The sequence below is a fragment of the Mustelus asterias genome, chromosome 27, assembly GCF_964213995.1.
Source record: "Mustelus asterias chromosome 27, sMusAst1.hap1.1, whole genome shotgun sequence".
In the NCBI taxonomy this organism is placed as follows: domain Eukaryota; kingdom Metazoa; phylum Chordata; class Chondrichthyes; order Carcharhiniformes; family Triakidae; genus Mustelus; species Mustelus asterias.
The window spans coordinates 41,775,403-41,801,976 of NC_135827.1; the positions used below are offsets into that span (position 1 = coordinate 41,775,403).

Here is a 26,574-nt window from a genome sequence, read left to right on the forward strand (position 1 = left end):
GCCAAGGACCCCGTTTTCCACCACGTATCCGAGGATTGCTCGGCGGCGCTTGCTAAATACACACTTCTCCCTGTTAAAGGTCAGATTCAGGCGAGACGCAGTGCGTAAAAACCTCAGGAGGTTGGCATCGTGGTCCTGCTGGTCATGGCCGCAGATAGTGACGTTGTCCAGGTACGGGAAGGTAGGCCGTTTTGGTCCACCATTCGGTCCATTGCACGCTGGAAGACCGAGACCCCATTCGTGACGCCAAAGGGGACCCTTAAGAAGTGGTAGAGACGACCATCCGCCTCAAAGGCCGTATATTTTCGGTCCTCTGGGCGAATGGGGAGCTGGTGATAAGCTGACTTCAAGTCAATGGTGGAGAACACCCGGTACTGCGCAATCTGGTTGACCATGTCAGATATGCGTGGGAGAGGGTACGCGTCTAGCTGCATGTATCTATTAATGGTCTGACTATAGTCTATGACCATCCGGGGCTTGTCTCCAGTTTTAACCACCACGACTTGTGCTCTCCATGGGCTAGTGCTAGGTTGAATGATCCCTTCCCTGAGGAGCCGCTGAACCTCAGATCGAATAAAGATCCGATCCTCAGCGCTGTAACGCCTGCTCTTAGTTGCGATGGGCTTGCAGCCTGGCACAAGATTCTCAAATAAAGATGGCGGGGTGATTCTGAGTGTCGAGAGACTGCACGTGGAGCGCGCTGGGCAATTTGGAGGCTGCTGTTCTCCCACTGAAAGTGGAGGGAGTGGCCCATCGTACTGCAGGGTCACACTCCTCAGGTGGACCATAAAGTCTAGTCCCAGGAGTATCGGAGCGCAAAGGTGCGGTAACACGAGGAGCCTGAAGTTCTCATAAACTGTGCCCCGCACCGTTAGGTTTACCACGCAGCTCCCAAGAATGGTAACAGATCGGGACCTCGACGCCATAGAAATTGTCTGTCTGACAGTCTGTACTTGGAGACCGCACCGTTTCACAGTGTCAGGATGAATGAAACTCTCCGTGATCCCGCTGTCAAACAGACAATGTATTAGGCGTCCATTTACCTCTACGCCCATCATGGAGGAAACCCACGCAGACACAGGGAGAACGTGAAAACTCCACACAGTCACCCAAGGTTGGCATTGAACCCAGGTCCCTGGCACTGTGAAGCAGCAGCGTCACCGTGCCATGGAAGGGCGAATATAAATAGATATCTATGTCTGGCAGGCTACTCTGTAAAATTATCTTATTTTTTTAAATGGTCAAGACTTTTCCCTGAATAGCCACGACTCACACCAAAGGAATTTCTAACCTGTCAAACCAACAGAGTTTTGTTATCTTTAAAAAAGGCACTAATGCCCCTTCCTGTAAGCTGCACAAAGCTTCTTTGCATTTCTAATGAAGAATTTTGGCCACTTAGAGATGTTGTATCAAAGGCAGCTGTTTGTAATTCCTAATATCCAAACAGGCCTTGTTAGCAAACCCGAAACCATACTGTCACATGACTGAGATGTGAGCTATCTGAATTCCTTTAATTAATAAGCTGTTGAATCTTATCTCAGTAAGAAGTTTAACAACACCAGGTTAAAGTCCAACAGGTTTATTTGGTAGCAAAAGCCACACAAGCTTTCGAGGCTCTGAGCCCCTTCTTCAGGTGAGTGGGAATTCTGTTCACAAACAGAACTTATAAAGACACAGACTCAATTTACATGAATAATGGTTGGAATGCGAATACTTACAACTAATCCAGTCTTTAAGAAACAAAACAATGGGAGTGGAGAGAGCATCAAGACAGGCTAAAAAGATGTGTATTGTCTCCAGACAAGACAGCCAGTGAAACTCTGCAGGTCCACGCAACTGTGGGAGTTACAAATAGTGTGACATAAACCCAATATCCCGGTTGAGGCCGTCCACAACCGGTATATTGGGTTTATGTCACACTATTTGTAACTCCCACAGTTGCGTGGACCTGCAGAGTTTCACTGGCTGTCTTGTCTGGAGACAATACACATCTTTTTAGCCTGTCTTGATGCTCTCTCCACTCCCATTGTTTTGTTTCTTAAAGACTGGATTAGTTGTAAGTATTCGCATTCCAACCATTATTCATGTAAATTGAGTCTGTGTCTTTATAAGTTCTGTTTGTGAACAGAATTCCCACTCACCTGAAGAAGGGGCTCAGAGCCTCGAAAGCTTGTGTGGCTTCTGCTACCAAATAAACCTGTTGGACTTTAACCTGGTGTTGTTAAACTTCTTACTGTGTTTACCCCAGTCCAACGCCGGCATCTCCACATCATGAATCTTATCTCAACAGCCTGTCTTTGTCTACCATCCTACCAGCGACAGGTAGCAGCAGAAGGGACTCTGTCCACATACAATTGCTTAGCCTTCATCTACACCGCAAACTACATTGGAACTGGTTCTTCAAGCCTAAACCAACACTACACGCTTTTCCCCTCGGGAAAGTCCAACTTCTAGAACAATGGATCACTCTATGACAGTCAACCAACCTTTCGAAGAAACACTCCCGTAGTCTTTAGATCCTGGATTTACATAAAACCATAACTTGTATTTTTATTGTGATTTTGCCCTGTACCCCATTCTTTCCCTTATCCCTCTTAATGTCATAGGACCATAGAACATTACAGCACAGAAACAGGCCTTTTGGCCCTTCTTGGCTGTGCCGAACCATTTTTCTGCCTACTCCAATGACCTGCACCTGGACCATATCCCTCCACACCCCTCTCATCCATGTACCTGTCCAAGTTTTTCTTAAATGTTAAAAGTGAGCCCGCATTCACCACTTCACCTGGCAGCTCATTCCACACTCCCACCACTCTCTGTGTGAAGAAGCCCCCCCTAATATTCCCTTTAAACTTTTCCCCTTCACCCTTAACCCATGTCCTCTAGTTTTTTTCTCCCTTAGCCTCAGTGGAAAAAGCCTGCTTGCATTCACTCTATCTATACCCATCATAATTTTATACACTTCTATCAAATCTCCTCTCATTCTTCTACGCTCCAGGGAATAAAGTCCTAACTATTCAACCTTTCTCTGTAGCTCAGTTTCTCAAGTCCCGGCAACATCTTTGTAAACCTTCTCTGTACTCTTTCAACCTTATTAATATCCTTCCTGTAATTAGATGACCAAAACCGCACACAATATTCTAAATTCGGCCTCACCAATGTCTTATACAACCTCACCATAACATTCCAACTCTTATACTCAATACTTTGATTTATAAAGGCCAATGTACCAAAAGCACTCTTTACGACCCTATCTACCTGTGACGCCACTTTTAGGGAATTATGTATCTGTATTCCCAGATCCCTCTGTTCTACTGCACTCTTCAGTGTCCTACCATTTACATTGTATGTTCTACCTTGGTTTGTCCTTCCAAAGTGCAATACCTCACACTTGTCTGCATTAAACTCCATCTGCCATTTTTCAGCCCATTTTTCTAGCTGGTCCAAATCCCTCTGCAAGCTTTGAAAACCTTCCTCACTGTCCACTACACCTCCAATCTTTGTATCATAAGCAAATTTGCTGATCCAATTTATCACATTGTCATCTATATCAATAATCTGATGATAAACGACAATGGACCCAGCACTGATCGTGAAATATTACCCAAACCTTTCCCAACATTGTGTGTGTGGAATAAATCAACCCTTTTATTTCATCGTATCTCAAGTTAGCTGTGCGAGTTACACAGTATTAGAAACACTCTAAATTTAATAGTGGGGGAAAGTACGCTACTACTTATAAAGGGGCAAGTTAAAAATCAAAAACACCTTTCTGTTGACAGATGGGTAGAGAGAGGAGAATTCAGGGCTGTTTAAATAAATCCCACTTCTGTCCATAACCCTGGATTAAAATTTTGAGGGACATAGATAGGAAGAAACCTTTCCCTTTAGCAGAGTGGTCAATAACTAAGGAACTAAGATAAGGGGTAGGACATTTCAAGGGGATTTACATAGAAACCCTACAGTACAGAGAGAGGCCTTTCGGCCCATCGAGTCTGCACCGACCACAAACCCACCCATGCCCTACTCCCATATCCCCACACATTTACCCATTAATCCCTCCAACCTACGCATCTCAGGACACTAAGGGCAATCTTTAGCATGGCCAATCAACCTAGCCCGCACATCTTTGGACTGTGGGAGGAAACCGGAGCACCCAGAGGAAACCCACGCTGAGGAAAAACTACTCTATGATTCTGTGGACAGGATTTTTCTCCCTCTCCATGTCGTGTTTTGCAGTGGTGGGAGCCAGTACGCCACTTGCTGACAGTGGGGTCTTATGGTCCCATCATTGTCAATGGGGTTTCCCATTGAATACATCCCTTGGTGCTGGGAAACCCATCGCAGGGGAGTGCTGTTGGCAGGATCGTGGACAGCAACAAGATTTCAGCGTGTAACTTTTTTTTGAAATTCACGTTTTAATGTTGTGCCAAACCTAATCTTTCTGAAATTTGCTTATCTGTCTCATGAGGAAGGAAAAAATTGAAAGATGGTTCCTTACGTGAAAAGGTCAGACATGCCTGGCAGAAAGAGGTGACTTCAGTGAGAACTCAGAAAGTTGCAGATCAATCTCTGTTTTAAGAACTTAAATCTCACGGGATCCAGGGTGAGGTATCTAAATAGATACAAAATTGGCTTCTTGACAGAAGCCAGAAGGTGGTTGTAGAGAGTTGTTTTTCAAACTGGAGGCCTGTGACCAGCGGTGTGCCTCAGGGATCAGTGCTGGATCCACTGTTATTTGTCATTTATATTAATGATTTGGATGAGAATATAGGAGGCATGGTTAGTAAGTTTCCAGATGACATTAAGATTGGTGGCATAGTGGACAGTGAAGAAAGTTATCTCCAATTGCAACTGGATCTTGATCAATTGGGCCAGTGGGCTGACGAATGGCAGATGGAGTTTAATTTAGACAAATGCGAGGTGATGCATTTTGGTAGATTGAACCAGGGCAGGACTTACTCAGTTAATGGTAGGGCGTTGGGGAAAGTTACAGAACAAAGAGATCTAGGGGCACATGTTCATAGCTCCTTGAAAGTGGAGTCACAGGTGGACAGAGTGGTGAAGAAGACATTTGGCAACCTTGATTTCATCAGTCAGAACGTTGAATACAGGAGTTGGGACGTCTTGTTGAAGTTGTACAAGACATTGGTAAGGCCACATTTGGAATACTGTGTGCAATTCTGGTCACCCTATTATAGAAAGGATATTATTAAATTAGAAAGAGTGCAGAAAAGACTTACTAGGATGCTACCGGGACTTGATGGATTGAGTTATAAGGAGAGGCTGGATAGACTGGGACTTTTTTCTCTGGGGCGTAGGAGGCTGAGGGGTGATCTTATAGAGGTCTATAAAATAATGAGGGGCACAGGTCAGCTAGATAGTCAATATCTTTTTCCAAAGGTAGGGGAGTCTAAAACTAGAGGGCATAGGTTTAAGGTGAGAGGGGAGAGATACAAAAGGGTCCAGAGGGGCACTTGTTTCACACAGAGGGTGGTGAGTGTCTGGAACAAGCTGCCAGAGGTAGTATTAGAGGCGGGTACAACTTTGTCTTTTAAAAAGCATTTAGATAGTTACATGGGTACGATGGGTATAGAGGGATATGGGCTAAATGTGGACAATTGGGATTAGCTTAGGGGTTTTAAAAAAGAAAGGGCGGCATGGACAAGTTAGGCCGAAGGGCCTGTTTCCATGCTGTAAACCTCTATGACTCTAACTTCTACAAATAGCCTGTGAATTGGTATTGCATGAAGTTGTAAAGCTGGTCTGAAGTAACTGATCCTTACCAGCAATAGAAGGTCTTGTAGAATCTGCCACTGACCCGGCAAGTGAGGAAGGAGATCACATTGTGTGCACAAAAAAGCAGGAAGAGAAATTGTGGGGAGAGGAACACTTTTGAACTTTGGCACATAGCATTAGCATTAAGAATTAACAGAGCATGCACGGTATGGATTAACAGAATAACGTTTCCCTCAACACAGCTCATTAAACCCTACTTGGTCAGGTAGCATGGGATTAAATACAGAGTAAAGCTCCCTCTACACTGTCCCCATCAAACACTCCCAGGACAGGTACAGCATGGGGATAGATACAGAGTAAAGTTCCTTGTACACTTTTGCAGTAGTGCAGCATTGGTTAGATACAGAATAGAGCTCCCATTTATAGGGTGGACTTTCCTCCTCACTGTCTCTAACGCCTCCACGTCCTTCTGGTAGTGCGGCGACCAGAACTGGACGCAGTACTCCAAATGTGGCCTAACCAGCGTTCTATACAGCTGCATCATCAGACTCCAGCTTTTATACTCTATACCCCGTCCTATAAAGGCAAGCATACCATATGCCTTCTTCACCACCTTCTCCACCTGTGTTGCCACCTTCAAGGATTTGTGGACTTGCACACCTAGGTCCCTCTGTGTTTCTATACTCCTGATGACTCTGCCATTTATTGTATAACTCCTCCCTACATTATTTCTTCCAAAATGCATCACTTCGCATTTATCTGGATTAAACTCCTTCTGCCACCTCTCCGCCCAATTTTCCAGCCTATCTATATCCTGCTGTATTGCCCGACAATGCTCTTCGCTATCCGCAAGTCCAGCCATCTTCGTGTCATCCGCAAACTTGCTGATTACACCTTCTTCCAAATCATTTATATATATCACAAATAGCAGAGGTCCCAGTACAGAGCCCTGCGGAACACCACTGGTCACAGACCTCCAGCCGGAAAAAGACCCTTCGACCACTACCCTCTGTCTCCTATGGCCAAGCCAGTTCTCCACCCATCTAGCCACTTCTCCTTGTATCCCATGAGCCTTAATCTTCTTAACCAACCTGCCATGTGGGACTTTGTCAAATGCCTTACTGAAATCCACATAGACGACATCCACGGCCCTTCCTTCATCAACCGTTTTTGTCACTTCCTCAAAAAACTCCACCAAATTTGTAAGGCACGACCTCCCTCTTACAAAACCATGCTGTCTGTCACTAATGAGATTGTTCCGTTCTAAATGCACATACATCCTGTCTCTAAGTATCCTCTCCAACAACTTCCCTACCACGGACGTCAAGCTCACCGGCCTATAATTTCCTGGGTTATCCCTGCTATCCTTCTTAAACAACGGGACCACATTCGCTATCCTCCAATCCTCAGGGACCTCACCCGTGTCCAAAGAAGCGACAAAGAACATAGAACATAGAACAGTACAGCACAGAACAGGCCCTTCGGCCCACGATGTTGTGCCGAGCTTTATCTGAAACCAAGATCAAGCTATCCCACTCCCTATCATCCTGGTGTGCTCCATGTGCCTATCCGATAACCGCTTAAATGTTCCTAAAGTGTCTGACTCTACTATCACTGCAGGCAGTCCATTCCACACCCCAACCACTCTCTGCGTAAAGAACCTACCTCTGATATCCTTCCTGTATCTCCCACCACGAACCCTATAGTTATGCCCCCTTGTAATAGCTCCATCCACCCGAGGAAATAGTCTTTGAACGTTCACTCTATCTATCCCCTTCATCATTTTATAAACCTCTATTAAGTCTCCCCTCAGCCTCCTCCGCTCCAGAGAGAACAGCCCTAGCTCCCTCAACCTTTCCTCATAAGACCTACCCTCCAAACCAGGCAGCATCCTGGTAAATCTCCTCTGCACTCTTTCCAGCGCTTCCACATCCTTCTTATAGTGAGGTGACCAGAACTGCACACAATATTCCAAATGTGGTCTCACCAAGGTCCTGTACAGTTGCAGCATAACCCCACGGCTCTTAAACTCCAACCCCCTGTTAATAAAAGCTAACACACTATAGGCCTTCTTCACAGCTCTATCCACTTGAGTGGCAACCTTTAGAGATCTGTGGATATGGACCCCAAGATCTCTCTGTTCCTCCACAGTCTTCAGAACCCTACCTTTGACCCTGTAATCCACATTTAAATTCGTCCTACCAAAATGAATCACCTCACATTTATCAGGGTTAAACTCCATTTGCCATTTTTCAGCCCAGCTTTGCATCCTATCTATGTCTCTTTGCAGCCTACAACAGCCCTCCACCTCATCCACTACTCCACCAATCTTGATGTCATCAGCAAATTTACTGATCCACCCTTCAGCCCCCTCCTCTAAGTCATTAATAAAAATCACAAAGAGCAGAGGACCAAGCACTGATCCCTGTGGCACTCCGCTAGCAACCTGCCTCCAATCCGAAAATTTCCCATCCACCACCACCCTCTGTCTTCGATCAGACAGCCAGTTACCTACCCAATCGGCCAACTTTCCCTCTATCCCACACCTCCTCACTTTCATCATAAGCCGACCATGGGGGACCTTATCAAACGCCTTACTAAAATCCATGTATATGACATCAACTGCCCTACCTTCATCAACACACTTAGTTACCTCCTCAAAAAATTCTATCAAATTTGTGAGGCACGACTTGCCCTTCACGAATCCGTGCTGACTATCCCGGATTAATCCGCATCTTACTAAATGGTCGTTAATCCCATCTCTAAGGACCTTTTCCATCAATTTACCAACCACCGAAGTAAGACTAACCGGTCTATAATTACCAGGGTCATTTCTATTCCCTTTCTTAAACAGAGGAACAACATTTGCCATTCTCCAGTCTTCTGGCACCATCCCCGTGGACAGCGAGGACCCAAAGATCAAAGCCAAAGGCTCTGCAATCTCATCCCTTGCCTCCCAAAGAATCCTAGGATACATTTCATCAGGCCCAGGGGACTTGGGCCTGATGAAATAATTTTATACACCTCTATCTACACTTCTATCAAATCTCCTCTCATTCTTCTACGCTCCAGGGAATAAAGTCCTAACTATTCAACCTTTCCCTGTAGCTCAGTTTCTCAAGTCCCGGCAACATCTTTGTAAACCTTCTCTGTACTCTTTCAACCTTATTAATATCCTTCCTGTAATTAGATGACCAAAACTGCACACAATACTCTAAATTCGGTCTCACCAATGTCTTATACAACCTCACCATAACATTCCAACTCTTATACTCAATACTTTGATTTATAAAGGCCAATGTACCAAAAGCACTCTTTACGACCCTATCTACCTGTGACACCACTTTTCGGGAATTATGTATCTGTATTCCCTGATCTGAAGTAACTAATTCTTACCAGCAGTAGGAGATCTTGTAGAAACTGCCACTGTCTCTGTAAATGAGGGGAGAGAAATATCAAGAGAATACACAGTGTGCACAAAAAAGAGCACAAAGAGAAATTGTTGTGGGGAACACTTTTTGACCTTTGACATATAATATTAGCATTAAGAATTAACACAACATACACAGTATGAGTTAGGTCAGGCTTGTCCAACCTATGGCCTGTGGGTCGCAATCTGACACACCATGCCTCCTGATTCAGCCCACATGTTCAAAATATCAAGTCAAGTGAAAGACTTTGCAAGGAGCTGCTCCTTCAGTCACAGGCCCTTTCACGCCCTCGTTTCCAGCTGTTATGCTCACTTGTAAGCCTATCAGCAAATGCAGGAGATAATCAGTCTATGTTTGGAGGAGCAGCCAACAATGTGCTTCATTCAGCCTGATCACCAGCGGGGGCCATAAGTCTGCTGGGGAGGAAGAAGTGGGGTGGTTAGAAAGAGAAACACTGTGGGAGGGATTGGGGGGGGGGTCGGAGAGAGAGAGAGTTGGTGCGAGAAAAGGGAGAGAGAGATCACGGGAGGGAAGTGAAGAGAGATTGTGAGAGGGAGGTAGAGAGAGTGACTACCAGGAAGAGGGAGAAAGAGAGAGAGAGCGAGTGACAGATACTACGTGGCAGGTGCAGAGAGACTGCAGGAGTGGGGAGATAAGGGGGGGGACTGCGGGAGAGATGGAGGAAGCATGGTGGCACAGTGGTTAGCACTGCTGCCTCACAGCGCTAGGGACAAGGATTCGATTCTCAGCTTTGGGTCACTGTGTGGAATCTGCATGTTCTCCCTGTGTCAGTGTTGATTTCCCCCAGGTGCTCTGGTTCCCTCCCACAGTCCAAAAGACGTACTGGTTAGGTGCATTGGCCATGCTTAATTTTCCCTCTGTACCCGAACAGGTGCCGGAGTGTGGCAACTGAGGGATTTTCATTGTAACTTCATTGCAGTGTTAATGTAAGTCTACTTGTGAAGGAAAGGAGAGAGAGACTGCAGGAGGAAGGGAGATGAGGGGCGGGAGAAGGAGAGAGAGAGAGAGCGAGCCGTAGATTGTGGGAGAACAAAGAACAATACAGCACAGGAACAGGCCCTTCGGCCCTCCAAGCCCGTGCCGCTCCCTGGTCCAAACTAGACCATTCTTTTGTATCCCTCCATTCCCACTCCGTTCATATGGCTGTCTAGATAAGTCTTAAACGTTCCCAGTGTGTCCGCCTCCACCACCTTGCCTGGCAGCGCATTCCAGGCCCCCACCACCCTCTGTGTAAAATATGTCCTTCTGATATCTGTGTTAAACCTCCCCCCCTTCACCTTGAACCTATGACCCCTCGTGAACGTCACCACCGACCTGGGGAAAAGCTTCCCACCGTTCACCCTATCTATGCCTTTCATAATTTTATACACCTCTATTAAGTCTCCCCTCATCCTCCGTCTTTCCAGGGAGAACAACCCCAGTTTACCCAATCTCTCCTCATAACTAAGCCCCTCCATACCAGGCAACATCCTGGTAAACCTCCTCTGTACTCTCTCCAAAGCCTCCACGTCCTTCTGGTAGTGTGGCGACCAGAACTGGACGCAGTATTCCAAATGCGGCCGAACCAAAGTTCTATACATCTGCAACATCAGACCCCAACCTTTATACTCTATGCCCGTCCTATAAAGGCAAGCATGCCATATGCCTTCCTTCACCACCTTCCCCACCTGTGACGTCACCTTCAAGGATCTGTGGACTTGCACACCCAGGTCCCTCTGCGTATCTACACCCTTTATGGTTCTGCCATTTATCGTATAGCTCCTCCCTACATTATTTCTACCAAAATGCATCACTTCGCATTTATCAGGATTGAACTCCATCTGTCATTTCTTTGCCCAAATTTCCAGCCTATCTATATCCTTCTGTACCTTCTGACAATGCTCCTCACTATCTGCAAGTCCTGCCAATTTTGTGTCGTCCGCAAACTTACTGATCACCCCAGTTACACCTTCTTCCAGATCGTTTATATAAATCACAAACAGCAGAGGTCCCAATACAGAGCCCTGCGGAACACCACTAGTCACAGGCCTCCAGCCGGAAAAAGACCCTTCCACTACCACCCTCTGTCTTCTGTGACCAAGCCAGTTCTCCACCCATCTAGCCACCTCCCCCTTTATCCCATGAGATCCAACCTTTTTCACCAGCCTACCATGAGAGACTTCGTCAAACGCTTTACTAAAGTCCATATAGACGACATCCACGGCCCTTCCCTCGTCAACCATTCTGGTCACTTCTTCAAAAAACTCCACCAGGTTAGTGAGGCATGACCTCCCTCTCACAAAACCATGCTGACTATCGTTAATGAGTTTATTCCTTTCTAAATGCGCATACATCCTATCTCTAAGAATCTTCTCCAACAACTTCCCCACCACGGACGTCAAGCTCACCGGCCTATAATTACCCGGGTTATCCTTCCAACCCTTCTTAAATAACGGGACCACATTAGCTATCCTCCAATCCTCTGGGACCTCACCTGCGTCCAGTGACGAGACAAAGATTTGCGTCAGAGGCCCAGCGATTTCATCTCTCATCTCCCTGAGCAGCCTTGGATAGATTCCATCAGGCCCTGGGGATTTGTCAGTCTTTATATTCTCTAACAAACCTAACACTTCCTCCCTTGTAATGGAGATTTTCTCCAACAGTTCAACACTCCCCTCGAGACACTCCCAGTCAACACATCCCTCTCCTTTGTGAATACCGACGCAAAGTATTCATTTAGGATCTCCCCTACTTCTTTGGGCTCCAAGCACAATTCCCCACTTTTGTCCCTGAGAGGTCCGATTTTTTCCCTGACAACCCTTTTGTTCCTAACGTATGAATAAAATGCCTTGGGATTCTCCTTAATCCTGTCTGCCAAAAACATTTCGTGACCCCTTTTTGCTCTTCTAATTCCCTGTTTGAGTTCTTTCCTACTTTCTTTGTACTCCTCCAGAGCTCCCTCCGTTTTTAGCTGCCTGGACCGAACATACGCCTCTCTTTTCATTTTGACCAGTCCCTCAATTTCCCTGGTTATCCACGGTTCTCGAATCCTACCCTTCCTATCCTTCTTTTTTACAGGCACATGCCTGTCCTGTAGCCCTAACAACTGTTCCTTAAAAGACTCCCACATGCCAGATGTGGATTTACCCTCAGACAGCCTCTCCCAATCAAGAGCTGCCAATTTGTGCCTAATCCCATTAAAGTTAGCCTTCCCCCAATCCAACACCTTACCCTTGGGACATCACTCATCCTTTTCCATCACTCTTAGGGGCGGCACAGTAGCACAGTGGTTAGCACTGCTGCTTCACAGCTCCAGGGTCCCGGGTTCGATTCCCGGCTTGGGTCACTGTCTGTGTGGAGTTTGCACATTCTCCTCGTGTCTGCGTGGGTTTCCTCCGGGTGCTCCAGTTTCCTCCCACAGTCCAAAGATGTGCGGGTTAGGTTGATTGGCCAGGTTAAAAATTGCCCCTTAGAGTCCTGTGATGCGTAGGTTAGTGGGATTAGCGGGTAAATATGTGGGGCTAGGGCCTGGGTGGGATTGTGGTCGGTGCAGACTCGATGGGCCGAATGGCCTCCTTCTGCACTGTAGGGTTTCTATGATTTCTATCCTAAAGCTAACAGAATTGTGGTCACTATTTGCCACATGTTCACCTACCGAAACTTTGAAGACCTGACCGGGCTCATTCCCCAGTACTAGGTCCAGTATAGCCCCCTCTCTAGTCGGGCTATCTACATATTGTTCCAAAGAACCCTCCTGTACGCATTTTACAAATTCCTCCCCATTCAGAGTCCCAGCTCTCAGCGATTTCCAGTCTATACCAGGGAAATTGAAGTCTCCCACTACAACAACCCTATTTTTCCTGCACCTATCCAGTATCTCCTGACATATCCGTTCTTCCACTTCCCTTGGGCTGTTGGGGGGCCTGTAGTACACCCCCAACATAGTGACTGCGCCCTTCCTGTTTCTAAGCTCCACCCAGAGTGACTCGTTACACGACCCCTCTGAATTGTCCTCCCTCTGCACCGCTGTAATATGCTCTCCAACTAATACTGCTACTCCCCCACCTCTTTTGGCCCCTCCTCTGTCTCGCCTTAAACACTTGTACCCTGGAATATTCAGCTGCCAGTCCTGTCCCTCTTTCAACCAAGTCTCTGTCACCGCAACCACATCCAAATTCCTCGTGAGCATTAAGGCCCTACGTTCGTCTGTCTTACCTGCTACGCTCCTTACATTGAAGTATAAGCACTCCAGACCTCCAGGCCCAGTGAGGTCATCCTCCCCCAGAGTGCTCTTCTTCTTTGCCAGCCTTGTCCCAGCCCCAAGCTCGTCCCCAGCGTCTACACTTGTAGACCTAATATTTTGATCCCCACCCCCCTGCCATACTAGTTTAAACCCCCCCGAACTGCACTAGCAAAACTCCCAGCCAGGATATTTGTGCCCTTCCAACTTAATTGTGACCCGTCCTTCTTGTACAGGTGCCATCCTCTCCTGAAAACTTCCCATTGATCTAGGATAATGAAGCCCTCCCTCCTGGACCAGTCCTTTAGCCAAGCATTCAATTGTACTAACTCCCTATTCTTAGCCTCACTGGCACGAGGCATTGGGAGCAGCCCAGAGATGGCCACCCTGGAGGCCCTACTTTTTAGCCTATTTCCCAACTCCCTGAATTGCTCTTGTAGGATCCCCCTGCTCTTCCTATCTACGTCATTTGCACCAATGTGTACAATGACATCCGTTTCTTTATCTTCCCCTTTTAATATGCCTCCTATCCGCTCGGAGACATCCATGACCCCAGCACCAGGTAGGCAGACTACCATCCTGGAGTCCCGTTCGCACCCACAGAATTGCCCGTCTGTGCCTCTAACCGACGCATCCCCCACCACTATTGCTCTCCTAACCCCTCTCTTGCCTTTCCGGGCCACAGAGCCTGACTGTGTGGGAGGGAGGGAGACAGTTTGCGGAATAGGAGAGAGGGGGAGAGACAGAGACTGCAGGAGGGAGGTGAGAGAGGGAGACTGGAAGGGAGGGAGAGATGACGGGTAAAAGGGAGAGGGAGAGAAAGAGAGCACAGGAGGGATGGAGAGAGAATACAGGAGGGAGAGATAGAGGGCGACAGAGAGATAAAGGGAGAGAGAAATAAAGAATGCGCGAGGCTGGGAGAGAGAGAAAATATGGGAGGAAAAGGGAGAAATAGACTGAGGCAAGGAGGGAGAGTGTGAGGGCGTGAGGGTGCACAGGGGCGAGGGTGTTATAGTGAGTGTGTGAGAAACAGTGTTAGAGAGAATGTGCGAGTGTGAGAGCGATTGAGTGTGAGAATGAGTGCGTGAGCAAGTGAGTCAGAGCGAGCGTGCAAACAAAAGTGCGCGAGTGAGTGTGTGAAAGAGAGTGTGTGTGTCCGGTGTGACAGGCTTACTCCCACTTTCAAATCACTTCACCCCCCACACACTCGCACCAACTTGAAACAGTGGGTGAGGATAAGCGTGTGATAACCCTTGTGACTGGGTGTGAGGCAGACCCTTGTCCTCTCACTTTCTAAAACAAAGAAAAGCACAGGAACTGGCCCTTCGGCCCTCCAAGCCTATGCCAATCATGATGCCCTAACTAAACTAAAAACAAAACCTTCTGCCCTGACTCCGACCGTATCCCTCTATTCCCTCCCCATTCAGGTGCCTCTTAACTGTTGCTAACGTACCTGCTTCCACCGCCTCCTCTCGCAGCGCGTTCCAGGGACCCACCACTCTCTGCCCAAAAGACTTCCCCCGCACATCTCCCTTAAACTTTCCCCCTCTCACCTGAAACCTGTGCCCCTTGTAATTGACACTCCCACCCTGAGAAAAAGCCTCTGACGATCCACCCTGCCTATGCCTCTCATAACCTTGTAGACCTCTATCAGGTCTCCCCTCAGCCTCCATCTTTCCAATGAAAACAATCCTAGTTTATTCAACATCTCTTCATAGTCAATGCCCTCGAGACCAGGCAACATCCTGGTGAACCTTCTTTGCACTCTCTCCAAAGCTTCAACATATATAGCTGCAATATGATTTCCCAACTCTTATACTCAATGGCCCAGCTGATGAAGGCAAACATGCGATATGCGTTCTTAATCCCCTTGGCCACTTGTAGGGAACTGTGGACCTGCACACCCGGATCTCTCTGTATGTTAATGTTCCTAAGGGTTCAGGTATTTACAGTATAATAAATTTGATCCTCCAAAATGCATCCCCTTTCATTTGTCCGGATTAAGTTCCATCTGCCATGTCTGTGCCCAAGTCTCCAATCTATCTATATCCCGTTGTATCAGCAACTCCACCAATCTTCGTGTCATCTGCAGATTTACTAATCAGACCACCCACATTTTCCTCCAGATCATTTATATATACTACAAACAACAGAGGTCCCAGCATTGATCCCAGCGGAACAGTGGTGTACCGCAGGGCTCTGTATTGGGACCTCTGCTGTTTGTGATTTATATAAATGATCTGGAAGAAGGAGTAACTGGGGTGATCAGTAAGTTTGCGGACGACACAAAACTGGCAGGACTTGCAGATAGTGAGGAACATTGTCAGAGGCTACAGAAGGATATAGATAGGCTGGAAATTTGGGCAAGGAAATGGCAGATGGAGTTCAATCCTGATAAATGCGAAGTGATGCATTTTGGTGGGAATAATGTAGGGAGGAGCTACACGATAAATGGAAGAACCATAAAGGGTGTAGAGACGCAGAGGGACCTGGGTGTGCAAGTCCACAGATCTTTGAAGGTGACGTCACAGGTGGAGAAGGTGGTGAAGAAGGCATATGGCATGCTTGCCTTTATAGGACGGGGCATAGAGTATAAAAGTTGGGGTCTGATGTTGCAGATGTATAGAACGTTGGTTCGGCCGCATTTGGAATACTGCGTCCAGTTCTGGTCGCCACACTACCAGAAGGACGTGGAGGCTTTGGAGAGAGTACAGAGGAGGTTTACCAGGATGTTGCCTGGTATGGAGGGGCTTGGTTATGAGGAGAGATTGGGGAAACTGGGGTTGTTCTCCTTGGAAAGACGGAGGATGAGGGGAGACTTAATAGAGGTGTATAAAATTATGAAAGGCATAGATAGGGTGAACGGTGGGAAGCTTTTCCCCGGGTCGGTGGTGACGTTCACGAGGGGTCATAGGTTCAAGGTGAAGGGGGGGAGGTTTAACACAGATATCAGAAGGACATATTTCACACAGAGGGTCGTGGGGGCCTGGAATGTGTTGCCGGGCAAGGTGGTGGAGGCGGACACACTGGGAACGTTTAAGACTTATCTAGACAGCTATATGAACGGAGTGGGAATGGAGGGATACAAAAGAGTGGTCTAGTTTGGACCAGGGAGCGGCGCGGGCTAATTGTTCCTGGTTTCTCGTTTCAAGGCTTCATTCTACGATCATCTTGCTGGTGCCAGTACAGAGTGAGACTGCGGATAGTTGGGAACCTGTCTCGGGGGCAGGGAATTCATATGGTGTTCGTGGAAGTGGAAATGACTAGGGTTGGGAAGCATTTTCCGATCGGGGCCATTGTGATCTCCTGGACTCGTTTCGATCGCCTCAGGGGGTCGGAGAGGAATTTCCCAGATTTTTTTTTCCCCATATTGGCCCTGGGGTTTTTCACTCTGGGTTTTCGCCTCTCCCTGGAGATCACATGGTCTGGAATGGGGGGGTGGGGGTAAGTTAATAGGTTGTAATGAACAAAGCATCATAGCTGTGAGGGACAGCTCGGTGGATAGGATATTGGTATGTAGATAGGCTGGAAAATTGGGCGGGGATCCTGGATTCAGGATTCAATCCTGGACCGGGGAGCGGCGCGGGCTTGGAGGGCCGAAGGGCCTGTTCCTGTGCTGTATTGTTCTTTGTTCTTTGTTCTTTGTTCTAACACCACTGGCTACAGATCTCCATTCTGAAAAACACTCTTCCACCGCTACACTCTTCTATGACCAAACCAGTTCTGTATCCATCTAGCCAGCCCCACCCCAAATACCAAGTGATTTTAGTTTTTGTACCAGTCTGCCATGTGTGACCTTGTCAAATGCCTTATTAAAGTCCATATAAACTACGTCCACAGTCCTTCCCTCACCAATTATCTTTGTCACCTCTTCAAAAAACGCAATTAAGTTGGTGAGACATGTGGGGAAGCTTTTGGAGGGACAGGATATATGTGCATTTGGAAGAAAACGGACTAGTTAGTGACGGCAGCTTGGTTTTGTACGTACAAAACCGTCACTAACTAGTCCGTTTTCTTCCAAATGTGCATATATCCTGTCCCTCCAAAAGCTTCCCCACCACTGACGTCTGGCTCACCAGCCTATAATTTCCTGGATTATCCCTGCTTCCTTTCTTAAACAAAGGAACAACATTGGCTATTCTCCAGTCCTCTGGAACCTCGCCTGTGGTCAAAGAGGATGTGAAGATATCTGTTATCTAATGGTCAGCTTTATTAAAAACTTATTTTTGAATTTATCGCTTTATTGCTTTGATTTTTTTTGTTTAGCAAGTTGTTCCCTTTCTTCCTGGATGAGATAGAATCCAAAGAATCTCTACAGTGCAGAAAGATGCCATGCGGCCATCAAGTCTAAACTGACCCTCCAAAAGAGCATCCCACCCAGGCCCAAAACCCAGTCCATCCCTGTAACCTTGTGCATTTATCATGGCCAATCCACCTAACCTGCACATAGTTGGATTGTGAGAGGAAACCGGAGCACCTGGAGGAAACCCACGCAGACACAGGGAGAACGTGAAAACTCCACACAAACAGTCACCCAAGGCTGGTATTGAACCCAGGTCCCTGGCACTGTGAAGCAGCAGCGTCACCGTGCCATGGAAGGGCGAATATAAATAGATATCTATGTCTGGCAGGCTACTCTGTAAAATTATCTTATTTTTTTAAATGGTCAAGACTTTTCCCTGAATAGCCACGACTCACACCAAAGGAATTTCTAACCTGTCAAACCAGCAGAGTTTTGTTATCTTTAAAAAAGGCACTAATGCCCCTTCCTGTAGCTGCACAAAGCTTCTTTGCATTTCTAATGAAGAATTTTGGCCACTTAGAGATGTTGTATCAAAGGCAGCTGTTTGTAATTCCTAATACCCAAACAGGCCTTGTTAGCAAACCCGAAACCATACTGTCACATGACTGAGATGTGAGCTATCTGAATTCCTTTAATTAATAAGCTGTTGAATCTTATCTCAACAGCCTGTCTTTGTCTACCATCCTACCAGCGACAGGTAGCAGCAGAAGGGACTCTGTCCACATACAATTGCTTAGCCTTCATCTACACCGCAAACTACATTGGAACTGGTTCTTCAAGCCTAAACCAACACTACACGCTTTTCCCCTCGGGAAAGTCCAACTTCTAGAACAATGGATCACTCTATGACAGTCAACCAACCTTTCGAAGAAACACTCCCGTAGTCTTTAGATCCTGGATTTACATAAAACCATAACTTGTATTTTTATTGTGATTTTGCCCTGTACCCCATTCTTTCCCTTATCCCTCTTAATGTCATAGGACCATAGAACATTACAGCACAGAAACAGGCCTTTTGGCACTTCTTAGCTGTGCCGAACCATTTTTCTGCCTACTCCAATGACCTGCACCTGGACCATATCCCTCCACACCCCTCTCATCCATGTACCTGTCCAAGTTTTTCTTAAATGTTAAAAGTGAGCCCGCATTCACCACTTCACCTGGCAGCTCATTCCACACTCCCACCACTCTCTGTGTGAAGAAGCCCCCCCTAATATTCCCTTTAAACCTTTCCCCTTCACCCTTAACCCATGTCCTCTAGTTTTTTTCTCCCTTAGCCTCAGTGGAAAAAGCCTGCTTGCATTCACTCTATCTATACCCACCATAATTTTATACACTTCTATCAAATCTCCTCTCATTCTTCTACGCTCCAGGGAATAAAGTCCTAACTATTCAACCTTTCTCTGTAGCTCAGTTTCTCAAGTCCCGGCAACATCTTTGTAAACCTTCTCTGTACTCTTTCAACCTTATTAATATCCTTCCTGTAATTAGATGACCAAAACCGCACACAATATTCTAAATTCGGCCTCACCAATGTCTTATACAACCTCACCATAACATTCCATTGAAAGGGTGCAGAGGAGATTTACAAGGATGTTGCCTGGATTGGGGGGCATGCCTTATGACGATAGGTTGAGGGAGCTTGGTCTCTTCTCCCTGGAGAGACGAAGGATGAGAGATGACCTGATAGAGGTTTACAAGATGTTGAGAGGTCTGGATAGGGTAGACTCTCAGAGGCTATTTCCAAGGGCTGAAATGGTTGCTACGAGATGACACAGGTTTAAGGTGCTGGGGGGTAGGTACAGAGGAGATGTCAGGGGTAAGTTTTTCACTCAGAGGGTGGTGGGTGAGTGGAATCGGCTGACGTCGGTGGTGGTGGAGGCAAACTCGTTGGGGTCTTTTAAGAGACTTCTGGATGAGTACATGGGATTTAATGGGATTGAGGGCTACAGATAGGCCTAGAGGTAGGGATATGATCAGCGCAACTTGTGGGCCGAAGGGCCTGTTTGTGCTGTGGCTTTCTATGTTCTATGTTCTATTCCAACTCTTATACTCAATACTTTGATTTATAAAGGCCAATGTACCAAAAGCACTCTTTACGACCCTATCTACCTGTGACGCCACTTTTAGGGAATTATGTATCTGTATTCCCAGATCCCTCTGTTCTACTACACTCTTCAGTGTCCTACCATTTACATTGTATGTTCTACCTTGGTTTGTCCTTCCAAAGTGCAATACCTCACACTTGTCTGCATTAAACTCCATCTGCCATTTTTCAGCCCATTTTTCTAGCTGGTCCAAATCCCTCTGCAAGCTTTGAAAACCTTCCTCACTGTCCACTACACCTCCAATCTTTGTATCATAAGCAAATTTGCTGATCCAATTTATCACATTGTCATCTATATCAATAATCTGATGATAAACGACAATGGACCCAGCACTGATCGTGAAATATTACCCAAACCTTTCCCAACATTGTGTGTGTGGAATAAATCAACCCTTTTATTTATCGTATCTCAAGTTAGCTGTGCGAGTTACACAGTATTAAAAACACTCTAAATTTAATAGTGGGGGAAAGTACGCTACTACTTATAAAGGGGCAAGTTAAAAATCAAAAACACCTTTCTGTTGACAGATGGGTAGAGAGAGGAGAATTCAGGGCTGTTTAAATAAATCCCACTTCTGTCCATAACCCTGGATTAAAATTTTGAGGGACATAGATAGGAAGAAACCTTTCCCTTTAGCAGAGTGGTCAATAACTAAGGAACTAAGATAAGGGGTAGGACATTTCAAGGGGATTTACATAGAAACCCTACAGTACAGAGAGAGGCCTTTCGGCCCATCGAGTCTGCACCGACCACAAACCCACCCATGCCCTACTCCCATATCCCCACACATTTACCCATTAATCCCTCCAACCTACGCATCTCAGGACACTAAGGGCAATCTTTAGCATGGCCAATCAACCTAGCCCGCACATCTTTGGACTGTGGGAGGAAACCGGAGCACCCGGAGGAAACCCACGCTGAGGAAAAACTACTCTATGATTCTGTGGACAGGATTTTTCTCCCTCTCCATGTCGTGTTTTGCAGTGGTGGGAGCCAGCACGCCACTTGCTGACAGTGGGGTCTTATGGTCCCATCATTGTCAATGGGGTTTCCCATTGAATACATCCCTTGGTGCTGGGAAACCCATCGCGGGGGAGTGCTGTTGGCAGGATCGTGGACAGCAACAAGATTTCAGCGTGTAACTTTTTTTTGAAATTCACGTTTTAATGTTGTGCCAAACCTAATCTTTCTGAAATTTGCTTATCTGTCTCATGAGGAAGGAAAAAATTGAAAGATGGTTCCTTACGTGAAAAGGTCAGACATGCCTGGCAGAAAGAGGTGACTTCAGTGAGAACTCAGAAAGTTGCAGATCAATCTCTGTTTTAAGAACTTAAATCTCATGGGATCCAGGGTGAGGTATCTAAATAGATACAAAATTGGCTTCTTGACAGAAGCCAGAAGGTGGTTGTAGAGAGTTGTTTTTCAAACTGGAGGCCTGTGACCAGCGGTGTGCCTCAGGGATCAGTGCTGGATCCACTGTTATTTGTCATTTATATTAATGATTTGGATGAGAATATAGGAGGCATGGTTAGTAAGTTTGCAGATGACATTAAGATTGGTGGCATAGTGGACAGTGAAGAAAGTTATCTCCAATTGCAACTGGATCTTGATCAATTGGGCCAGTGGGCTGACGAATGGCAGATGGAGTTTAATTTAGACAAATGCGAGGTGATGCATTTTGGTAGATTGAACCAGGGCAGGACTTACTCAGTTAATGGTAGGGCGTTGGGGAGAGTTACAGAACAAAGAGATTGAGGGGCACATGTTCATGGCTCCTTGAAAGTGGAGTCACAGGTGGACAGAGTGGTGAAGAAGACATTTGGCAACCTTGATTTCATCAGTCAGAACGTTGAATACAGGAGTTGGGACGTCTTGTTGAAGTTGTACAAGACATTGGTAAGGCCACATTTGGAATACTGTGTGCAATTCTGGTCACCCTATTATAGAAAGGATATTATTAAATTAGAAAGAGTGCAGAAAAGACTTACTAGGATGCTACCGGGACTTGATGGATTGAGTTATAAGGAGAGGCTGGATAGACTGGGACTTTTTTCTCTGGGGCGTAGGAGGCTGAGGGGTGATCTTATAGAGGTCTATAAAATAATGAGGGGCACAGGTCAGCTAGATAGTCAATATCTTTTTCCAAAGGTAGGGGAGTCTAAAACTAGAGGGCATAGGTTTAAGGTGAGAGGGGAGAGATACAAAAGGGTCCAGAGGGGCACTTGTTTCACACAGAGGGTGGTGAGTGTCTGGAACAAGCTGCCAGAGGTAGTATTAGAGGCGGGTACAACTTTGTCTTTTAAAAAGCATTTAGATAGTTACATGGGTACGATGGGTATAGAGGGATATGGGCTAAATGTGGACAATTGGGATTAGCTTAGGGGTTTTAAAAAAGAAAGGGCGGCATGGACAAGTTAGGCCGAAGGGCCTGTTTCCATGCTGTAAACCTCTATGACTCTAACTTCTACAAATAGCCTGTGAATTGGTATTGCATGAAGTTGTAAAGCTGGTCTGAAGTAACTGATCCTTACCAGCAATAGAAGGTCTTGTAGAATCTGCCACTGACCCGGCAAGTGAGGAAGGAGATCACATTGTGTGCACAAAAAAGCAGGAAGAGAAATTGTGGGGAGAGGAACACTTTTGAACTTTGGCACATAGCATTAGCATTAAGAATTAACAGAGCATGCACGGTATGGATTAACAGAATAACGTTTCCCTCAACACAGCTCATTAAACCCTACTTGGTCAGGTAGCATGGGATTAAATACAGAGTAAAGCTCCCTCTACACTGTCTCCATCAAACACTCCCAAGACAGGAACAGCACGAGGTTAGATACAGAGTAAAGCTCCCTCTACACTGTCCCCATCAAACACTCCCAGGACAGGTACAGCACGGGGATAGATACAGAGTAAAGTTCCTTGTACACTTTTGCAGTAGTGCAGCATTGGTTAGAACATAAGAACATAAGAAATAGGAGCAGGAGTAGGCCATCTAGCCCCTCGAGCCTGCCCCGCCATTCAATAAGATCATGGCTGATCTGACGTGGATCAGTACCACTTACCCGCCTGATCCCCATAACCCTTAATTCCCTTACCGATCAGGAATCCATCCATCCGCGCTTTAAACATATTCAGCGAGGTAGCCTCCACCACCTCAGTGGGCAGAGAATTCCAGAGATTCACCACCCGCTGGGAGAAGAAGTTCCTCCTCAACTCTGTCTTAAACCGACCCCCCTTTATTTTGAGGCTGTGTCCTCTAGTTTTAACTTCCTTACTAAGTGGAAAGAATCTCTCCGCCTCCACCCTATCCAGCCCCCGCATTATCTTATAAGTCTCCATAAGATCCCCCCTCATCCTTCTAAACTCCAACGAGTACAAACCCAATCTCCTCAGCCTCTCCTCATAATCCAAACCCCTCATCTCCGGTATCAACCTGGTGAACCTTCTCTGCACTCCCTCCAATGCCAATATATCCTTCCTCATATAAGGGGACCAATACTGCACACAGTATTCCAGCTGCGGCCTCACCAATGCCCTGTACAGGTGCATCAAGACATCCCTGCTTTTATATTCTATCCCCCTCGCGATATAGGCCAACATCCCATTTGCCTTCTTGATCACCTGTTGTACCTGCAGACTGGGCTTTTGCGTCTCATGCACAAGGACCCCCAGGTCCCTTTGCACGGTAGCATGTTTTCATTTGTTTCCATTGAGATAGTAATCCCATTTGTTATTATTTCCTCCAAAGTGTATAACCTCACATTTATCAACGTTATACTCCATTTGCCATATCCTCGCCCACTCACTCAGCCTGTCCAAATCTCTCTGCAGATCATCTCCGTCCTCCACACGATTCACTTTTCCACTTATCTTTGTGTCATCTGCAAACTTCGTTACCCTACACTCTGTCCCCTCCTCCAGATCATCTATATAAATGGTAAATAGTTGCGGCCCGAGTACCGATCCCTGCGGCACGCCACTAGTTACCTTCCTCCAACCGGAAAAACACCCATTTATTCTGACTCTTTGCTTCCTGTCGGATAGCCAGTCCCCAATCCACTTTAACACACTACCCCCAACTCCGTGTGCCCTAATCTTCTTCAGCAGCCTTTTATGGGGCACCTTATCAAACGCCTTTTGGAAATCCAAAAACACCGCATCCACCGGTTCTCCTCCATCAACCGCCCTAGTCACATCTACAAGGATGTTGCCTGGATTGGGGGGCATGCCTTATGAGGATAGGTTGAGGGAGCTTGGTCTCTTCTCCCTGGAGAGACGAAGGATGAGAGGTGACCTGATAGAGGTTTACAAGATGTTGAGAGGTCTGGATAGGGTAGACTCTCAGAGGCTATTTCCAAGGGCTGAAATGGTTGCTACGAGATGACACAGGTTTAAGGTGCTGGGGGGTAGGTACAGAGGAGATGTCAGGGGTAAGTTTTTCACTCAGAGGGTGGTGGGTGAGTGGAATCGGCTGACGTCGGTGGTGGTGGAGGCAAACTCATTGGGGTCTTTTAAGAGACTTCTGGATGAGTACATGGGATTTAATGGGATTGAGGGCTATAGATAGGCCTAGAGGTAGGGATATGATCGGCGCAACTTGTGGGCCGAAGGGCCTGTTTGTGCTGTGGCTTTCTATGTTCTATGTTCATAAAAATCCAACATGTTCGTCAAGCACGACTTTCCCCTCATGAATCCATGCTGCATCTGATTGATCGAACCATTTCTATCCAGATGCCCTGCTATCTCCTCTTTAATAATGGATTCCAGCATTTTCCCTACTACAGACGTTAAGCTGACCGGCCTATAGTTACCCGCCTTTTGTCTCCTTCCTTTTTTAAACAGCGGCGTAACATTAGCCGTTTTCCAATCAACCGGCACTACCCCAGAATGCAACGAGTTTTGATAAATAATCACTAACGCATCCACTATTACCTCTGACATTTCTTTCAATACCCTGGGATGCATTCCATCCGGACCCGGGGACTTGTCCACCTTCAGTCCCATTAGTCTACCCAGCACTGCCTCTCTGGTAACATTAATTGTATTAAGTATTTCTCCTGCTGCCAACCCTCTATCGTTAATATTTAGATACAGAATAGAGCTCCCATTTATAGGGTGGACTTTCCTCCTCACTGTGCTTGAAAAACTGATGATTCTTAGGCACATTGAACAAGTAAACGGGAGGATCCTTTATGCCAGGATCATTGTCCTCATTCTCCCACAAACATTGATGAGTTCATGCTGCCTTTCAGGTTCTCTCCTGACTGCTGCTCAGTGATACCCCCGAGAAAGTTCATAAACACGGGGTGAGACACGAGTAGCTCCTCTGTGATGCTTGCTGTAGTTGCTACTGACATTTGTTGTTGAGGCTTACACATGCATACAGTTATTTGGGTGAGGCACAGTAAGTGACCAGTGTCCATGAAACTGCCCTGCAGCACAAGCTAATGTACTCAGATAAGAAGCAGAGCAGGCCTGAGGGGCCGATAGGCTCACTCCTCCTAATTCGTATCTATATGGAAAGATAATTCTGACAGAAATGTTTCACTTTGTCAACCCATTCCTGAAATATCTGTTCTTACCTCCATCCACAGTGAAGTTGTGAGTCTTGCTGCCATGCTTATTGGTACCATTACATGTCACTTTCAGCATCTCCACAGTGAGCGGTAGAATCAATTCACTGACAACGATATAATTATTCTGCTGATGGGTTCTTACAGCCTGTGCAAAGATTTTTTAAAAATCATAAAGCATCTGGCAGAATAGAAAGCAATTTAGTGGACATTATTTGAAGATTTCCCCTCAAATTTCCGAATAAGGGAATTACATTGTCAAACCCTTCTTAAAAGTGACAGTCTCACCATATGAACATATGAATTAGGAGTACAAGTAGGCCATTCAGTCTCTTGAACCTGCTCCATCATTCAATAAGATCGTGGCTGATCTAATTTTAACCTCAACTTCAGATTCCTACTAACTCCTGATAATCTTTCATCCCCCTTACTTATCAAGAATCTATTTATTTCTGCCTGAAACTGATTCAAAGACTGCCTGCAGGAGAGAATTCCAAAGTCTCTCAATCCTGAGGAAAAAAAAATCCTCATCTCTGTGTTAAATGAGTTTCAACAGCAACTCCCAGTTCTACATTTTCCCATAAGAGGAAACATCCTCTCCACACCAGCACGTGGGCATCTGGTTCAGAAGAAATAGAAGGAAACAGATATCTGCACAATACATGGATTGGAAAGTAGTAATTGTAACCTTGTTAATCAAGAAAAGGAGAAAATAGGAAACTATCAAAAAGTTAGCCTGACACCAATAGCACAAGGAAAATGCAGATTGTGGAAATTAAACTCAATAGATTCATACAGAACAAAAACAGGCCCTTCAGCCCATCATGTCTATGCCGACCATCAAATGCCAATCTATACTAATCCCATTTACGAGCATTTGGCTGAGGCCAAAGGAGGCCATTGCCCGTCCCTTCGGAACATCTGGAATTAAAGGTCTAATGATGACCATGAAACCATTGTCATAAAAACCCATCTGGTTCACGAATGTACTTTCGGGAAGGAAACTTGCCGTCCTGACCTGGTCTGGCCTACGTGGGTTCCAGACCCATAGCAACATGTTGACTCTTATACACCTCTGAAATGGCTGGGAAAGCCACTCAGTTGTATTGAACTATGAAGAAAACAAAGGAATGAAACCGGATGGACTACCTAGGCATCGGAAAATTCAATGGCAAATTCA

General features: G+C 46.2%; 1 protein-coding gene across 4 annotated transcripts in view; it reads right to left on the reverse strand.

Moving 5' to 3' along the window:
• LOC144479980 (basal cell adhesion molecule-like) overlaps window positions 1–26,574 on the reverse strand; it is a 227,500-nt gene that overhangs the window by 27,781 nt on the left and 173,145 nt on the right. For 3 of the 4 annotated variants that reach the window (XM_078199121.1, XM_078199120.1, XM_078199123.1), the window contains exons 12-13: window positions 25,404–25,542; window positions 9,136–9,171 (exon numbers count right to left, since the gene is read on the reverse strand). In XM_078199121.1, coding sequence (XP_078055247.1) covers window positions 9,136–9,171; window positions 25,404–25,542 — 175 coding nt within the window. The remainder of the gene's footprint in view (window positions 1–9,135; window positions 9,172–25,403; window positions 25,543–26,574) is intronic. The other variant, XM_078199122.1, reaches the window with a different exon arrangement.